Here is an 18,957-nt window from a genome sequence, read left to right on the forward strand (position 1 = left end):
AAAATTTGGTTTCAGAGCCTCAACGACACAAATTTGCGCTACAATGAGCTGCGGAAGAAGGTTGACTCTCTCGGCAGCGGCTCTCAAGGTTTGGACGCCATCAACCGGAAGGCCGAGGAGCTCAAGAAAGAGGCAGAAAAGCTTCTCAACAAAGCTAACAAGAGCATGGAACAGCTCAAGCGTGAGTCCAATACTGTGAGACATACAAGTCAGCAGTCAGCAACAAATGATGCCGCTTAGTTGCTGTTCTGACCTTTACTCTGGAGAGTCTTCCAATTAGTAAATATACTGTATTGTAGCTGTATTGTTCTTTCAATCTTCTTTGATTTCTTCTAAACATCTCCCTGCAATTGTGTAAATAAAGCATTTGAGCAAGTATGCATAAAATGCGACAGTATTGATAAGCAGGCACTTTTCCACTTAGTTGCTTTATTTCAACGTACTGTACTTAAGCACGGCTTCCAAAGTTCACCGTCCACTGCCGTGTTGGCTTTGCAGAGCTGGAGAAGAAGTTCAAGAGCAACGAGCAGCGGATGCAAGAACAGCGGACGGAGCTTGACGAGCTGAAGGAAAACGCCACTTTGGTGCGGGACGTCATCCGGGACCAAGTGCAGAAGTACGGCAGCTGCTCGTGAGGTTCCCTCCGTTCCCAATTTGACTTTAGCTGCCTGAGCCACCAGCAGAGTCGCCATTACTGCGGTAATGTTTGTGTGACTCCATTTTCGAGTATTCCACGTGATTTGTTCAGAAATGTCCATGTACTGTATCACGTTGAGACGTCCGGATAGCAACTCTATCCCGTGTGCTCTTAATGTCTTAAGCTATCAAAACAAAAGGATGACCAGTGGGAAGGATTTTTTTTTTTTTATGTATGAATATATTGAATAACAAAAATATATATTAATGTATTGGCCCTCTGTATGAGTTTCAATATTTTTACCACACTTTGAGGATGTTATTGTATGTGCTATTAACAAAATAACATACCTGTTAAAGGGAGCAAAGTGGACCTGACTGATTGAAAAAAAAAAATCTATTTTATGTTTATTTTTATTGCAAAAGAATCTCTCGATTAAACAAATCTATAAAATATCTGAATGTGTTTGCATGTCAAAAATTCAGAGGGTGTCCTTTTCTAATCCTTTCCCTCACACATATTGTCACTCATGTCCGCCCCCTTGTGGCTGTCAGGTTAAGTGCGAGCGCTTGTAGTTGTTGGATCAGCACGGATAGTTGTGTGGCTGCAGCTTCTTTCTCCTTCAAGGCTTCAGTCAGCCTCTGCACCGCGTTGCCTTGTTGTACTGACAGAGAAGACAATTCAATGATGTCAAAAGCAAAATATGAAAAAAGGATGCCTGCCTTTGGTCATTCAAACAAGAAAGATGCTATCTCACCCAGGAAGTAGAAAACGAGTGCAAGTGTGAGCAGAAGCAGTGTGATGACAACACAAGCTATAGCGTAGGCTCTCCACGAGCTTGGAGTCAACGAGTCCTGGAATCCTGGTCCTGCACATCTCATGTGGTGTCCTTGCAGCGTCCCATTCACGGAAGGCGTGTAAGCGGGGCGGGGCGGCTTCGTTCCTGTAATCAACTCACTTACTAGCTCATCCCGGCATGTGTCAGCGTGTATGCGAACGTGTATATATGTGTGTGCGGTTTGTGGAATGTTTAGGGTGAAAATCTTCAAATGCCAGGTTTTTGTGTGGTTTATAGGGAAGGAAGCATTTTTTTCCAAGATTCTGCTATAAAGTGAAAATAAACGAGTAACAGAACAGCGGAAAATTAATTGTGGTCAATCAGATGCACCTTAACCCATTCACTGCCAGCCCAGTTAAAACGGATATTTGACGTCTATAGCCGTCAATGGCAGTGACTTCCAGTCATCATGAATTTAAATATTCTGCACACAAAGGGTATGCACACTTATGCAACGAAGTTTTTCCAGTTATTTTTACTTCACCTCTTGAACAGATATTGTTTTGCTTTTATTATTATTATTTTTTTTTTATAACCTTAATAATTTTGTGTGACGCTCTGTGTCTACCTTTGTGTTCCGGATGAGTCCGATGAAGGTCATTGATGGAGTCCACAGAATGGAGTTCAATCTCAGTGAGGTCTTTGTCGTTGACTCTGTAGGTCTGCAGAGTGGTTTGTGAAGGAGTCCTTGACATTTCACCGATTCTGAAAGGCAAAATTCCAAAGAAACTGTTAACAGCACGTCTCTTGTCAAACATTTATCTCATCTGCCATGCTAATCATTCATAGTTTTTAGTGCAAAGTATGCTCCTGAGAGTCAAATCGCTTATAAAGGAACAAATATTGGACTAATACAACAAACTAAACATTGCCTCAGGAAATTGCTTGCTAAACATGAAAAATATGCTTGCCCCTCAGGTTGTCCAGTCAAAACGTCCTCAACCTCCAAAGCAGATAAAACGGTATCAATTTTTTCATCACGAATCCAACTGGGTTATTCTACTCCTTCACTATATGGCAGTAATGTTATTGACTGCATCTTAGAAGAAGCAGTCAGGGAAGTTTGACAATATTTTAGTCAAAATCAAATATTTGTCGTTCGTGTGTACGTGGGACAAAATAAATACAAATTGAAATCATAAAGCACAGGAGAAGATTAAAATACACTCCAAGCGTGTCTAATTTGAAAAGGGGGGAAAAAAAATGTAGCCAAGCATATTCAAGCATAAAAGACTCACTGTATGTAGTCCCCAAATATGATCATTATATTTATAAACAACGCACATTATATATACATTATAATTGAAAAGTGTGCCATGACAATATGAAATGTAATAGTTAGCTAATTCTAAAGGAACTTTTTCGGGTCCCACTGAAATCAGCGAGGCCGGCATTTGTTGCTAGGCAACTGAAGATGGAGCTTCGATGTGGCAGCAACCAACCATTTGTTCTTGAGAAGAGAAAAATGGTGTTTACTGTCACTTGACAATAGGAAGAATTTGTGGGAGAAAAATATGTATTAAGAGGCATCTAGATTGTTGTTAATTTTCTTGTAGGTAGGCAGTCACTCCCAAATATTTCCATTTCAGAAATTAAGGTCAAGGAACAGATTTTTAAATATTTTCTTTAAGGCGATGCTGTGATAGAATTGATTTTTTGCCCACAGACTTGTATTCCCGCTCAAAATCTTATTTTCTAAACCATATGAAAACGTCCCGAACAAGTTTTGTCACACATAGAACAATATACATCATCTCTTCTTACCTATCTGGCTCCAGCGTAAACAAAAACCTTCCACTCCTGTCCTTGTCCTAGTGGGTCATGGAGGACAAAACTTTCAATGACCTCATAGCTTTAAAATTTGACTGATCTGAGACCTAAACAAAGACACAGTTGCCTGCTTGACCGACTATGTGACATTACAGCAAAGTTTCTTTCTGGCCAGCACGCCTTAGTGACTGTGGTCGAGGAAGCTTTACGCTTGTAAAAGAGAGAGACTGAAGCCTTTCACAAAGTGCCCAGCCTAAAATAGCAGGGGATGCACATGGTGATATTATTAGGCAGGGTGGCTGAAGAGTGCTGCACGCACACGCACATGCCCGCGTACACGCACACACAGGCACGCACGCACGCACACGCAAATCATTTTTGAAGCTGTAATATCACCATTCATCACGAGAGGGCAGACATAGCTTAGTTTCACTTACAGCGGGGCTTATACTGCCCGATATGACAAAGTAAGGCCGAATATATATATATATTTTTTGCGGCTTTGGATATGCAGACATAATAACTCAATGACATTTTTTTGTGAGTTATTTTTTTGTCAAAAATGCTCGAATGAGTTTTCGCGCTTAACGTTGGGTTGTTTAGCAGTTTTGTGCCGTTTTTGAATAGTAATATTTGTGCTGGACAGATCACAATCACAATATGTTGTTATTTTGTTGTTTACTTTAAACCCTTTGTTGTTTGGTTAGGGTAAAGGATTTTTTTTATACATGAATTAAGAAATCTATTACAGTATATGAAAATACATGCATGAAGTATGCCTATTTGGCACATATGCAGATTTTTTAAAAATCAATAATTATATGTATTTTTTTATTCATCCAGTTCGGAAGTGTATGGTCCTTCATTTATGGCAGTGATGAAAAATTGTAGGTCTATCCATACAGCTCAGCAGTCACTTTGTCAACTACAATTCCCATTAAGCATTTCGGGTGTTGCGACCAGGAAAGCAGAAATTCCACATAATGAGTGCGAGGTCCAGAAAGTATTGAGCAACAATCACAAGCGGCACGGCTTTCCTACTCCAAGAAGCGAGCGAGCATCAAGGGCGACACACTCCTTGGGACTTTTTGTCGACATGTGGGCTCGCTTGTCGGCTGGGTTCGTGCCTTCGGTGGTCGGGCGTCGGGCTTGCAGAGAAGCCCGGCTGCGGGCGACCCGATGTGCGAGCGCAAAGCTGCAGCAACGAGATGCATCCTCAAGTGCAGAGGTGAGTGGATGCATGGTGAATGCTTTCCAGAAAATACGATACATAGTGTTTTCAAGTCACAGGTTCTCGTCCTCGGTACCGACATACGACGTTTCAATGTAACAGAGTGAAGTTGGTGCAGTTACATGGATACTGTTGGGAAAAATTCAAAATGAAGTACCCTAAAAAAACAAAAAACCGAAATTGTCATCTTGCGTACCCTCACAAAAAATAATTTAATATGTCTTAGTTCAGCACATAATTAATGAATTATTTATTAATAATTGTGACATGTTCAAAGTGAGTTGGAAGAAGTAGAAAATCTTATCTACTCCTAGACTTTGTTCTCTTATCACGTTAATACTAGTAGACTATTATTCATAGGCAGCAATGTATCCCAAATAAAAATCAAAACAAAAAAAATCTCTTCTGTACACATGTACAAATAATTTCATATATGACTTGTAGACCTTTTTTCTACAGTACGTACAAATTCAATTTACGACAGAAGCAAACATTCAAAATAGTCAGAATAGTATCGACATTTTTGGAGTCATCTTCCCCCCCATAGCAGCGTCTAATTATATTTGCACATCTTGGGACTCCTGTCACATGAATGCATCCAACACGAGATACATTTTCCACTTTTCACAATTCACCCAATGACACAATGAGGAAATCCCACTAATATTCCCTCACTTTGTGTTGTTTTAATCACCATTTTTCATGGTAGCTTGTTGAAAATGCCTATGAAATATAGCAACAACAATAAAAAAAACTAATGGAGCACCATGGTGGGTCTTGTGCTGAGCATTGAAGACCTGAAAACGTTCAAAGGGGTGAATACGAGTGTTAATGAATGATTGTCTCTGAGTCATCATTCTTGACTGGCTGAAAGCTGTGGTGTGTTCATGCAGATATAATGAACATCTGTGCCCGTTCTGTCCTTCCATGTGAATATAATCCAACTAAAAACAAGCAACTGATGTGACATGAGCATTTAAACATTGTTTCATGTTCACATTAGGCTGTGCCGTTGTCATTTATTCATTCATCCTGCAGCTTGAACAGCATATTGGTGCTAATCATTAATTCTTATTTGTGGTGTTTATCTCACTTTATCTAAGTTCCAAGTGTTGTAGCGTTACGGCCTGGACAACTGCTTTCCTTAAAGACCTGCTGACCTTGGACTTTTGTTAAAAAAAGGAAAAAATATATTGAATCTTGCATAAAGTGCAAACTGCCATTCCACAAAGCACCGCTTCATGCTTGTACACAGATAAGCGTTAGGTTTCGTTCTCGTTCCAAAGGTCATTTGGCTGGGTTTTCACTAGGTACTCCAGTGCAGTCCCCCCCACTCACATTCCAACATGCATGTTTGGTTGTCTCCATGTGCCTTGGGACTGGCTGGCGAGCTTGACTCCAGCTCACCAGCATCCCTAATGAGGACATGATGTATGGGAAATGGATGGACGTTGTGTGAACCCCCACATACTCCGAGTTGGGTATTTTGCAGATTGCTTGAGGGGAACACATCCACAGCGATTTGCACAAAATCTATTTGCGTTTTTTGTGCACAAGCCAAAACAATTCAAGTATTTTTTTGGCAGCATTGTCGGCCATCTTGACGCCATGTAGATGATATGATGACATATATTACTTCACAACCATCTTGGTGCCAAGGACCAAAGTTGAAGTTTAATATGGCATCGGCTTGAAAGAAATCTGAATTGGTTGGATCCTGACTATTTCTTTATGTCTGTTTAATTTGTTGACCGTTACTTCTAACACTGCCTTGTCCGTTTTCTCTACTCCAGGCCGCCTTGAAGAAGACGCCACTGTTTGACTTCCACAAGGCACATGGAGGGAAGATGGTGGACTTTGCAGGCTGGAGTATGCCTGTGCAGTACAAAGACAGTCACATCAGCTCTCACATGCACACCAGAGAGCACAGCGCCATCTTTGACGTCAGCCACATGCTGCAGGTGAGACGCCAACATGGTCCACCTGTGAGCCATTTTTTCTTTTTTGTCCCTACAAAACACTTTTATTGTTTTTCTTAGACCAAAGTCCATGGCAAAGATAGGATCAGGTTCATGGAGTCTCTCGTGGTTGCAGATATTTCAGAACTTAAAGACAACCAGGTGAGGTCTACATGAACAACGACGGGCAAGTAAAAGACAGTCTTGTCATCTCTTATTTCTAGGGTACACTGTCCCTCTTCACTAATGATAAGGGGGGGATTATTGATGACCTCATCGTAACAAAGACGGACCAGGGCTATCTCTATGTGGTCTCCAATGCTGGCTGTGCAGACAAAGACTCTGCTCATATGAAGGTGAGTGACGAGAGAACATTGACAAAATTCTGAGATTTAAAAACTCAATTCTTCATTCATTAGTGTTACTTTTTTCCCAAAATATGCAAAGAAAGCGTTTTTAACCCAACTAAAATGTATGTTTTCGCTGCGTGCGTATTACCTCCAGTCCAGACTTGCAGAGTTCAAGGCGTCAGGCTCAGACGTGGATCTGGAGTTCCTTGACGAAGCGCTGATTGCACTTCAAGGTGAGATATTTATTGGACACATGTTTTGTGTCTCCGCATAGTGTTCCTCTTGTATGTCGTTCCTGATTCCCGGTTGACTGTCCTCAGGTCCGTCCATGTCTCGGGTGCTGCAGGAGGGCTTGAAAGAGGACCTCAGCAAGCTGCCCTTCATGATGTCTGCCCTGGTTACTGTCTTCGGTATTCCTGGCTGCAGGGTCACCCGGTGTGGATACACCGGAGAGGACGGGGTGGAGGTACTTGCATCCATTGCTGCTTCTTTAGTGTTTTGACTCCTTTTTTATTATGAACGTGACATCAAGACTGCACTAAATGCCAACAGTAAAAAGAAATCTTCCTGTGTGCTTTCCAGATTTCTGTTCCCCACTCAAGAGTGGTGGAGCTGACCGAGAAGCTGCTGGCGCACAGCGAGGTCAAGCTGGCCGGCCTGGGCGCCAGAGACAGCCTGCGACTGGAGGCGGGCCTCTGCCTCTATGGCAACGACATAGACGAGAGCACCACACCCGTGGAGGCCACATTAGTTTGGACAATAGGTGAGCCTTTAATCAAATGCTAGACCTTGAATTGTGTCCCCCGCCGCATTCACAGCGTGAATTTCATGTGACGTGCAGGAAAGAGACGGCGTCAGGCCAAGGACTTCCCTGGTGCGGACATCATTGTTCCTCAAATCAAAGCGAAGACTGCCAGGAAGAGAGTTGGCCTGATTTCTACAGGGCCACCCATCAGACAACACACACCCATACTCAGTCCAGATGGAAAAGTCATAGGTTAGAGAACAAATTTGCTGCCTCGGAAGTCAAACCAGTACAATCTAGGAGGCTTTTTGACCTTTGATATCTTTGAATTTTTAATCCTACAAATAAAAGTATCTATTAATGAGGTCATTTTTATTTAGGATACTCATTTTCATGCAATTGTAAAGAAGTAACGTGTACTGGTAATAAGTTCTTTTTTTATTACTCCCAATTCATTAAAAAAATAGAAATCTTTGCAAATTGCAAATGTCAACTGTCAAACAATAACAAGTCCTCTGTCCCTGGTTAGTCTGCTTTTTTTTTCTTTTTTTTTTTTTTTACAAATCAAAGCAAGCTCTTTATTCAGCGTTTATTAGCAGTCCTTCAAAGACTATCTCTCCACACGGGGGCGCAAATTTCCCATGGAAATGCTAATGATAGGAGCTGGCGACCTGATCGAATCTGACTATCCGATTGCAATAATTATTTCTTTACACCGGCATGACGGGTACCAAAATGTAGCACTTCAAAGAAAAATAATGAATTGTCACATGAAGCATTCAGTGTAATTGCAGCTTTTGATTCTCTTCTTAGGTGAAGTGACCAGCGGCTGCCCCTCACCCTGTCTGAAAAAGAATGTCGCTATGGGTTACGTGGACACCGCCTATGCCAAGAATGGGACAGCAATCCAGGTGGAGGTCAGGAAAAAAGCAGTGGCTGCCACCGTGTGCAAGATGCCCTTCGTCCCTACAAATTACTATTCAGGATAGAGCAACATTCCTACATGCGCTTCATTTACATGTGAACGATTTTTTTCAGCTGGCCAATAAAAAGCATGTATCTCCAAATTTTGTGAGCTTTCCTGCACAACACAACAAAAGGTCATTTTGTTAGATGTGTATTTTAATCACAAAAAATATGCTTTTCATTGGACAGCAACCATAATACAGCTCGTATTGACCAACGAAGACTGATGTGTAAATAAAGCTAGACTTTATTTATTTGGTAATTTTTGTATAATTCTACTGAGTAACAAACCAACTGCAGTGATGAGGTGATGAGTTTTGATGTAAACGGAAGTCTAAATACCGTTTGTAAAACTTTAATAATTGATGGACCAATCAGCAGCTTTTGTGGTGATGGAGGTAGTATCTGATTTTTCGTTCAAACTACCTCCTCGTTTTTATTCTTGTTTTTGTTTTTTGTTTTTTATTAAAAAAAAAAGAGAACATCTTCTGACAAGTTTACAACTAGTGGATGAAATTACCACTACTATGACAACCTAAACACTACTACTGTTATGTCAAAAAGTGTCCTTACAAATGTTTTTTTCTGTCAGATTAATATGAGTTTATATTTAATAACAATGTATCTTCTATCAATGAAGTCAAGTTTATCAAATAAAAATAGCCTCATCATGCTCCGGTGATCACAAATGTTTTTTATTTTGCCAGACCGAAAAACATTAGAAACAAAAAACATGACTACTCATGTTTTTTGTTTCTGAAAGTGCTACACTTGACACATTAACCTTTATTGTGTTTTGTTTACAGCAGAATACTACTGATGTGAAATTATTGAACATTTTTGTCAGCAAATGATGTGAATCTTTACTTGAAAACCTAATCTGTAACATTATTTCATGTGTGAACACTTCCCTTATATTAAAGATGATTTGTTTTTTAATCACTAAAATTCTTGTGTTTCATACATAAACTCAAACAACTCTGTTTACAGTTTTTCATATTAGAGTTCAAGGTCAGTCCAGAATTTATGGAGCCTCAGACATACCAATTGGATCTTTTTTTTACTATGGCCAAAATACAGGCAAAATACAAATTTGTAGCCACAAAATAGTAATACAATTTAATCATGCATTGTTTAAGCCTTATTAGGTTCAAGCCAATGTACTGACGTCAAAACAGCGTTGGGACTTCACTGACGTACCTAACGCCACGACCTCGTAATGTAAAAACAATATTTTTCATTTTTCTGGCAAGACCACTACATAGTCTTTTTTTTATTATTATTAAATAAATATGCAAATCCCTCTATGATTATTAGCCATTACTGAAAGAGGGACTCTGTCTTTTTACTCAAACTATTAACGGAAAGGGGGATCGGTGACTTGGAGCTGGCATCCTTGACCAAGCTAACCTGGCAACCCCGATAGCCGGCGTGCTCTCTGCTGTGAGAGGAAAGGAAGATGGTGGACTTCGCAACTGCAGCGTGCTTCAAACTCCTTCCCAAACTCTTTGACAAATGCTCCCTGCGCCAACCCGGTGTTACGTATAGAATACCTGGCGACAAACATAGATAATACACCGATAACAATCGTGAAGGCGAGTGGGTTTGTCACCTGTGGGCAAGATTATATTCCCGGGTGGAAGTTAGCGAGTTGGTCGGTTTTTGGCCAGTCAGTTTTAGCCAACTCTTCACAAGAATAGTGTCAGAGAGTTCATCGTTTTTATTTTGAATTGTCATCGTGGAAACAACCCCAGATGTCTCCACGCCGATTTTAAAGCTGAGAGATTTTAAATCGGACAATTTGAAAGCAGACGTTAGTTAGCCTCGCCCGGCTAAATCTGCTGCTCGCCATGCCGCGAAGTAAAAAAGGGAAACGGGGCTCTACAAAAGCCGGTAAGTGTGCTCACAACAATAGTATAATCCATCTTTCCCACAGGTAGCTACTAACTGAGTTGTGAGTGCATGACAGTGTTAATAAAATGACTTTATGGTGGAAATTGTCATTGCCACATGGTTTGACGTAATGTTAATTTGAGCCAAATTACTCCTTCCAATTAGTCTTCAAAATGTTTTTGCACTGACGTTGTCATGTGTTTGTACGTCAACTTCATTTTTTTAAAATTTAGACTCAGAGATGGCAAAAAAGTCGAGATATTTGCATAAAAACACAAACAAAAGCTTTTAGAGCAAAGGAAAACACGCAAGTGCAAGGATAGAAATTGATTCTTACAATGTCTGTTTTGATAACTTTTTTTAAATTCTTGAGATAATGGCTGTCCGACTGGTATAAGACAACAGATGTGCCATGAAACTTAGCAAACTTGGGGCTAAAACAAACAATTCTCTTCACGTGGGGAATATCTTGCTTATGTTACTGTTGACACTTTTTCCTCCCTATAATATCCCAACATCTCAATGCATTTGACAGTTTGCCTATGTGCATTTTCCCCCCCATCACATCATCTGGAAAAAAAGTAACCCACTTAGTTCAACAAATTCAGAAATTGAAATTTCAGAAATATATTTTCAAACCAAGAAAATACAAGTACAGTAAGTAAACCTGTACATAACTAGTTATAACTGTGTATAACTGCCATACAGTATTTGTACTTTATAACTTCCCACTGCTGGAAATAGTATTCTAAATATACTTGTGCACGCCTATGGAAAACCTGGTTTTATTTCAACCATTTGAGTGACAGCAGCGTGCAAAGGTCCCACGTGTTAGTCTAACTTAGTCACATGTGTTCTGAGTGCCTGTGCTGTCACGTGTGATCTCATTTTTTTGTGCACTGGTGTGGCTTTATGGCATGCACATGTTGAGTTTTCATCCATACTGTAAGGCAGCTTCTAGTATTGACACTTGTGCCCGCAGCGTTCGACAATTTCAAGAATCAAATGTGAAGCTTTTGGCATGTGGAAGGAAGCTGGAATACCCATTGGATTTATCAGCTTTTTTATTTTTGTATTGATGTTTTCAAAATGAATGGTTGTCAGACAGACCTGGCTATAGTAATGACTGAAGACCTCATAGAGTATATTAAAAAAAAAATATATATATATATCACATTTAATGTTTTCTTCCCGGTCATTCTTTTACACCCTTTTCTTGGGCATTCCATTTCTATATTCTCCCACCAACACATCCTATATTTACTTCATTCATTCTTACACCCATACATCATCTCCAGGATCTCTTCGTCAGGAGGTTCTACAGCTACAGTTGACGGCTAAAGCCTCACTGAAAGGTAACTCCTGTGACCCTTGGCCCCACTGCGTCATCAGAACTTTTGTCTCTTGAGCACCACTTTCTTAGCAGGAAATAATAAAATGTCACATTTTGGTTAGACAGTCACCAACTAAAACAAGTTTCTATGTTAGTGCAAGCAGTGCATGCTAGCAAGGGCACACTTTGAACTACAGAAGCCACGAAGAACGATTATAGCTATCAAATGTATTAATGGCCCCACCCAGTGTTGCAGTGGCAATGCCAACACAGCACAGCTTCACCCCCTCAAAAAGGTTACACTGTACTTGACTCCACACAATCTATTGACCTCTGAATTACTTTGCCTGACCTCGATGACCTGCAACATAGCATTGAGGATTGTGCACATGGAAGCCACACCAATGGGCTAACAGTAGAAAGTCCTGATCCAGCAGTAATTTGAGGGCTAGCACACACACGCACACACACATACATACACACACACACACAGCACGTAAGCCGCACTGAGTTGCATAGTGGGGAAAAACAGCTGAGCAAAGTTGACTTGCCTCTGTGTTTTATGTTGTCAGTCTGCTTTCTTTATTTACTAACCTTCACCCTGCTAAATATTACAATGATTGTGTAGCTCCAAACTTAGGTGCCATCTCCATTATTGATTTAAATGCAATATTATGGACAAATATGTGAAAATACATCTGAACGCAAATAAATGTGCTACAAAATACTAAATATTAACAGTTGGTCTCCCAGTGAAGTTCCAACCAAATTTTTTGAGAGCCTATCTTAATATTCCTATTCTCGTGTTGCCCGTTAGGTCTCAAAAATGGAGCGAAGGCAGATTCGGGAGCCAGTGACGACGAGCTGATGTCGGACGTTCTCAGCCACTACAGCAGTGCCAGTGAAAGCACCTCCGTGCTGGAAGAGGGCACAGGTTGGCTTGATTCACAATTAGTGGGAAGTTTTTTTGTACCTTTGTCTTGGGTAAAAGGAATAATTCCCCTTTCATTAAAGGAGGAGAGCAGGTTGACGAGCTAACTGCCCAAGAAGAAACGGAAGATAAACTGAAACAATGCATTGACAACCTCACGGACAAGAGGTGAGGCTCCTGTTTCATGTGATGAAAATCCACAATAGCGGCATGTCCCTCAAAAACCTTTTCCTCTCTGCTCTCTTTCAGTGCAAAGACTCGACTCTCAGCCCTCGAGTCGTTGCGGCTGGCCTTCTCATCCAAAGTGTTGTACGAGTTCCTCACAGAGAGACGCTTCACAGTCAGCGACTGCTTGGAGAGAAGCCTTAAAAAAGGTCATTCTTGCTCTTACTCATTTTACCACTTAGGGTTCTTACAAATACGCACTTTGACATTAATCATGTTTTCTGCCATTTTCCCGCCACGTGGCCAGGCAGCGCAGAGGAACGAGCTGCCGCGGCGACCGTCTTCGCCCTGCTCTGCATCCAGTTGGGGGGAGGAGATGAGGCAATGGAGGGCTTCAACGTGCTGCGCCCCGTTCTCACCAGCATCTTGATTGACAACACGGCCGCTATGGCAGCACGCCAGAGTGTCAGTAAACACGGGAAGCCGCTCACTTGGTTCACATTAGAGTCAAAACCAAATGAACATTTTAGTTGATCAAAATATCACAATTATTGGTACTATCACGATATTACAAATGACTGTGTCACCGTCAAATTTCGGAATCAGTGATATCCGCGACCAGTCAAACAAGTGGAAACGCTAGTATGCCTGTTTTCTTAATATATAACTGTTTCTTTTTTTGTGTGTGTGTGTTTTTATCTGAAGTAGACCCTGAATCCGGAATGAATTTGAATTGAATCCAATTACTAAAAGAAATGTAAACAAACAAGGAAAACCAAATAGACGGCCCAGTGTGTTTTTCATACAAAAAATAGAAACTCTTCAACTCTTTGTAGATGTTTTGACATTATTAATTGTAAACAACAACCTCCAAAGTTAACTTCATGCATATAAGACCTCATGAAATATACTTAAATTGTTTAGAATGACAATACTATCTGATTAATTATAAACTTTCAAATTCATGGGAAATTCAAAAGACACGTGTGACCTTGTATTTGTATTTACTTGTGTTGTCCAGCTAACTAGAGAAACAAAGCAATGAAAGAATCGTGGCTAGTTTTTCACCTTCACTGTCATCTACTTCAACATCTGTTTGTCTTTGCTTGTGTCCCTCCCCATCAGTGTGCCAGAGCTTTGGGGATGTGTTGCTATGTCTCTTCCGCTGAAGATGGAGAGGTGAGAACGGCTTTGTTTAAAAGGTTGGGGCAAAAAAAAAAAAAAAAAAAAAAATGAAGCTCCACTTGACCTATTGGCTCTATTGCTGGACTTCCAGGTAGTCAATTAGAGGGAGCCCTCGGTTTACTATGCTTATAATTCATAAATTGTTTTTGAGGTTACCGATGCCAACTACTGGCAGTTTGCACAGCATCGACAATCCTTACTGCTGTGAACTGTAATTTTTCAATTGTTTTACATTTATGCCCTAGTAGTGTTTTCCTTTCCAATATTTTCAGAAATGATGACTTTACAATTGCATGGTGTTGGAATATGGCACTTTCCAGCTTTATTCCTGTTGTAGGAAAAGAGCTTTGTTGTAAACTGTGCATCCCTTGTATGAGTCTAAAAATAACACAATAATACAAAAAAAGACAACACACAATAAAATATGCTTCTGTGTTTTATAACTGGGTGAACTGATGGGAATGCATGTTTTGTTCAGTACACACCAACATTTCTTTTCCTTGTTTCATTTTGAACCCTGTCAGGACTTGATCAAGTCATTGTCCCTCCTGGAGAGCGTGTTCATGTCTTCCTACCCCAACAAAGAGGGAGTGCTGCCCACACCCAAACCTGGCGGCCCAGGTCTCCATAGCGCTGCCATGCAGGCCTGGTCCTTGCTGGTCACCATGTGTCCGGCATCCAAACTCTTAGTCTTGCTGCACCTGTGAGTCAAGGCTTTATCTATGAATTCGTGTTTTTATAATTTGATTTTTGAAATCACAAATTTGTGATCTGTTGCAGCCACCTCCCCAAGCTGCAAGCTTGTCTGCTAAGTAGTGACGTCAATTATAGGATCACTGTTGGGGAAACCATTGCCCTGCTGGTTGAGCTCGGACGCGAGATAGATGAGGTACATAAACACACACACACACACACACACACACACACACACACACACACACACACACACACACACACTCTGATCCTGTCGATTAAGCTAGTGCTTCCCAACTTTGGTTGAGTTGTGGCTGTGTTTGACTTTTTTTTTTCCTCAAACAGTAGGCAAGGGAGGCAAGGTGGTCTTGGCAACATGTTAAGCTTGAAAGCACCTACTTATAACACACAACTTTGGATGTAGTTATTCATAAACATTCGCCCTCCTTGTCTGCTGTCTCAACATTTAGGAATGCTGCCTTTAATCAGCCACTGCATTTGTAAAGGTAACAAGTACCATCTCCACAAAAAAAGTCAATCTCGACTTGGCGGAAATTCTCCTATTGAAGCTTGTACTGTAATGAGGGAATGCTGTACATCCAATTTTTTCAGTTTGGTGGCCTCACGGTGTTTTGATAATTTTTTGATCTCAGAACAATCTCTTGATATGAACTACTAAAATGCGAACATTTCAAAATATGGAATTTAGTGTGCTGGAAAGGTTGTATGAGCCAGTTTTTCTTTTTTGTATGCAGGACTTTGAGGTGGAGGATGTTGAAAGTCTGTGTGAAAGTCTGAAGAGTTTAGCGACTGACAGCCACAAGCATCGCGCCAAGAACGACAGGAGGAAACAGCGCTCTATCTTCAGAGAGGTTCTACACTACATCGAGGTGGGCTTTAGCTGCCAACTTTGAGTCTTCTTGTTTAAATTATTTATCCTTTTTTATTTTGTTGAAAACTTCAACTATTTAATGTTATTCTGGTTTGTGGCGCTTAAGAGATCCTGTTATGTCTCCTTCAGAACGAGGACGTCACAGAAGAGAAGATCAGTTTTGGAGTCGAGAGCATGTACGTCGACAGCTGGATGAGGCGAAGAATCTATGATGCTTTCAAAGAGATCCTCGAGTCTGGTGTTAGGCACCATCTGCAGGTCAGCAAGCGCTTAAAAGAAAACAACAGATTTTTTTTTTTTACAAATAATTCAATTACAATTCATTTGTGCTCAGGAAAAAAAAATGTTTATACAATTCGCAAAAGCATGAAATAATGTTCTCCTACACTGTCCCGATTGTGGCAAAATTGTCTTAAAAGTATTACAATCTTGATTGTAGTATTCAATACTCATGTCATAAAGGAAGGTCTACTTTTTGATTTTTGTTTGCTTCAACACGGACTTGATTGCGGTCTACCTGTTGAGTTCCGTGCATGTGAAATGGAACATAACAGGATGTCCACACATCCTTATACGTGATACTTCACCTTCACAGGTCCAAAAATGTCACAGACAAAAACCCAATCGCGATTTTGTGAGGAAACACTTTACACCTATTATCTTCAGTGACTGTGAAAGTAAATGTTTGAAGTTGGGAACAGCAACTCTCATAAAGGATTTGGGGTTTTTTCTTTTGTCTGGCTGCAGTTCAATCCACTTCTAAGAGACATCATTGGTCTTGGCCCTCCCATCATCCTTGACGCAACCGTCAAAGCCAACAAGATTTCACGATTGGAGAAGGTAAATGCCATACTTCTGGCCTCAGGGGTCATGTTCTATGGATTCTGATCATCCGAAGATTTGAATGTCTAGCCACGCATCTTCACCACAATATCTTCAGCCTAACACCCTGCTTTCCCATGTTGAGACTGCCCCTTCTGTGGAGGAAATGAGTGAAAATGAGTTAAATTGCGGAAGTGTGCCAATCTACGGAAGAGGATTAGGGCCAGTGAAGAAAAAAAAAAACGATGGGTGACAGGATTTTGACTTTTTTTCTCAAAATTCTGACTTTAAAGCCAGAATTCCGACTATACCTACATTGGATGCTCTCTAAAATAAGGGATTGCGTGACAAGATATATGGCTATAAGGCATTTTATAGACCAAAATAACCAATAATAAGAATTCCCAATTTCTGACTTTTTCTCCGAATTCTGACTTTTTCTCCGAATTCTGACTTTATTCTCAGAATTCTGACTTTAAAGTCGGAATTCTGACTTTATTCTCAGAATTCTGACTTTAAAGTCGGAATTCTGACTTTAAACTCAGTGTCAGAATTCTGAATTTAAAGTCAGAATTCTTAGAATAAAGTCAGAATTCTGACTTTAAAGTCAGAATTCCCAATTTTTGACTTTTTCTCAGAATTCTGACTTTAAAGTCGGAATTCTGACTTCTGAGAAAAAAAGTCAAAATCCTGTCACCCCTCGTTTTTTTTTTCTTCACTGGCCCTAATCCTCTTCCGTACCAATCTGAGGTTTTGGCACGACTATTTTATTTATTTATTATTTATTCATTTATTATTTATTTATTTTTTATTTTTTACTGAAACTGTTATTTTGTTCAATAGAAGTTTTCCTTAAGTAGGTAAGCAAAATAATTGCAGTCCTTTAAATCATTAAAGGAAGAAAGAACAAACGTTATATATTCATCTTTGTATTGATGATGTAATATTGTTACTTATTGCATGTACTCTACTGTAGCCTAATTCATCATTTCCGTCACCAGCATCTTTTCAACTCGGCTGCCTTCAAGGCCAGGACGAAGCAGAGGAACAAAGTGCGGGACAAACGAGCCGACATCATGTGAAGATGATAAAAAAAAAAAGCTTGACACCAATCGACTGCCTTCAAGCCAGCCTCGCAGAGGCATAATGAATTAATGACTATTTGGACTCAAAACATTTTACCTGTGGATACATCTTTCAGATTCTAGATGGCTTGCACTCAAGCTCGGGCTACCATTATGGGAAAAACATATTTTGCTTATGATGCAGAGGAATAATTTTTAAAGACGATAATTTAATATGTGTTAACTATTAGTGTCATGTAACAAAGGTTTAACTGATGCAAAATGCTTTATGACTCAGAAGAACAATAGTGGTTATAAGATGCTTTATTATGTCAATAAATTAATAGAAGCATTTACAGTTCATTCTGAAAATATTCAAAATGCTAAACTCTTTCAATATTTTTACAACCTGATTCTAAAATGCAAAAAAATACTTTTCTAACTTATTTCTACACATGCAACACCCCGCATAACTCCTAATCCAGAGGTTGGGGGTTTGATCTCTGACCGTTGTGACCATGCCAAAGTATCCTTGAACAAGATACTGAAGCCCCAGTTGCTCCTGGTGCTGTGTCATCAGGAGCTAAATAAGGAAGTCGGTGTGAAGCGCTTTGAGTTCCTTAACAGGTAGAAAAGCGTTCTACAATTGAAGAAAAACATTTAGTCAAAACACACATATGTAGGACATCATGTGAATCCTCATACCTCTTGCCCAGTACTTGCTGCAATTTGGCAACAGCCATTTTGTGATCTCTTCAGAAATTAAACGGTGCTATCTGGTCCAGTCGAGGACAATTGGGGCCTTGCATTTTGGAAGAAGATGTAATGTAACAAAATGTGGTTTGAAGTTGTGTGAATATGTACCAGATCCACTGTATATTTTTCATGGAAGGAAAATTCTGAGGCATTTTATCTTGAGCCTATTTTATGTTGCGGTTTTGCAAGGTGCTAATAACAATGCTGACCTGTGGTAGCTGTTTATACATTATGTATCTAATAGGATAACTTTGTCAAATCCACACTCTCCAAACATTGCGACTCAAACGAGAGTGGGTGTGTTGATCGTATTAGTGTGCTTTATGAGTTAGAATAATCATTGGCAAACATTATGCCTCATTGGCGTTTCGGAGGAATTTTTTGAAAAGGGGAAAAACCCTTAATTATCCGGTTGTTGCTATTTGTACTTCAAATTGTACTAAAGTATAACAGGAATACTTTTTACAGTTTAGGGAAGATGACATTATTATGTTGCAGTTTTGTCTATTTTATTGCAGGTGGGTGTTACTTGAATCATTAAAGGAGTGTCTTGAGCGTTGACTGTTTAATTTTCAATCTCATAACATTCCACTCTTGGCAGAAATTACACATACAAAAATATTTGATTTCATAATTTGAGGCCCAACACTGACCCCTGGAGAACACTATAGGAAATGTCCAAAAATATGACAAATCACTTGGCTTCACAAACCATTCGTTCAAATGAC

At 40.0% G+C, this 18,957-nt stretch overlaps 4 protein-coding genes across 6 annotated transcripts in view; 3 read left to right on the plus strand and 1 right to left on the minus strand.

The window, feature by feature from the left end:
* The window catches only part of lamb2l (laminin, beta 2-like), a 27,233-nt gene extending 26,141 nt beyond the window's left edge, over window positions 1–1,092 (plus strand). For both annotated transcript variants that reach the window (XM_085913262.1, XM_085913261.1), the window contains exons 34-35: window positions 16–181; window positions 499–1,092. In XM_085913262.1, the coding sequence (XP_085769388.1) occupies window positions 16–181; window positions 499–635 (303 nt within the window). In that variant the 3' untranslated portion in view covers window positions 636–1,092. The remainder of the gene's footprint in view (window positions 1–15; window positions 182–498) is intronic.
* LOC147061839 (uncharacterized) lies at window positions 648–3,353 on the minus strand. The gene is made up of 4 exons (XM_085913263.1): window positions 3,240–3,353; window positions 2,044–2,180; window positions 1,395–1,580; window positions 648–1,301 (listed from the first exon to the last, which is right to left on the minus strand). Exons 2-4 carry the CDS (start codon window positions 2,168–2,170, stop codon window positions 1,165–1,167), a joined length of 450 nt encoding a protein of 149 aa, XP_085769389.1. The 5' UTR covers window positions 2,171–2,180; window positions 3,240–3,353; the 3' UTR covers window positions 648–1,164.
* Window positions 3,354–4,134: 781 nt separating this feature from the next.
* On the plus strand, window positions 4,135–9,375 carry amt (aminomethyltransferase). The gene is made up of 9 exons (XM_085917279.1): window positions 4,135–4,473; window positions 6,270–6,437; window positions 6,516–6,596; window positions 6,659–6,790; window positions 6,939–7,017; window positions 7,105–7,250; window positions 7,367–7,547; window positions 7,626–7,781; window positions 8,343–9,375. The coding sequence occupies exons 1-9, from the start codon at window positions 4,342–4,344 to the stop codon at window positions 8,516–8,518; spliced, it is 1,251 nt and encodes a 416-aa protein (XP_085773405.1). The 5' UTR covers window positions 4,135–4,341; the 3' UTR covers window positions 8,519–9,375.
* A 419-nt stretch (window positions 9,376–9,794) lies between these two features.
* On the plus strand, window positions 9,795–18,778 carry ifrd2 (interferon-related developmental regulator 2). Of its 2 annotated transcripts, XM_085917260.1 has the most exons (13): window positions 9,795–10,388; window positions 11,687–11,743; window positions 12,539–12,655; window positions 12,736–12,820; window positions 12,902–13,026; window positions 13,125–13,282; window positions 13,943–13,996; window positions 14,527–14,705; window positions 14,783–14,891; window positions 15,451–15,585; window positions 15,717–15,845; window positions 16,335–16,427; window positions 17,411–18,778. In XM_085917260.1, exons 1-13 carry the CDS (start codon window positions 10,346–10,348, stop codon window positions 17,489–17,491), a joined length of 1,365 nt encoding a protein of 454 aa, XP_085773386.1. In that variant the 5' UTR covers window positions 9,795–10,345; the 3' UTR covers window positions 17,492–18,778. The 2 variants fall into 2 exon arrangements, with proteins under 2 accessions (XP_085773386.1, XP_085773392.1); XM_085917266.1 differs by lacking the exon at window positions 11,687–11,743 and having other exon boundaries at window positions 9,821–10,388.
* The last annotated feature ends 179 nt before the right edge of the window (window positions 18,779–18,957 follow it).

The sequence above is a fragment of the Syngnathus leptorhynchus genome, chromosome 1 (genome assembly GCF_054491065.1).
Source record: "Syngnathus leptorhynchus isolate UIUO chromosome 1, UIUO_Slep, whole genome shotgun sequence".
Taxonomy (NCBI): domain Eukaryota; kingdom Metazoa; phylum Chordata; class Actinopteri; order Syngnathiformes; family Syngnathidae; genus Syngnathus; species Syngnathus leptorhynchus.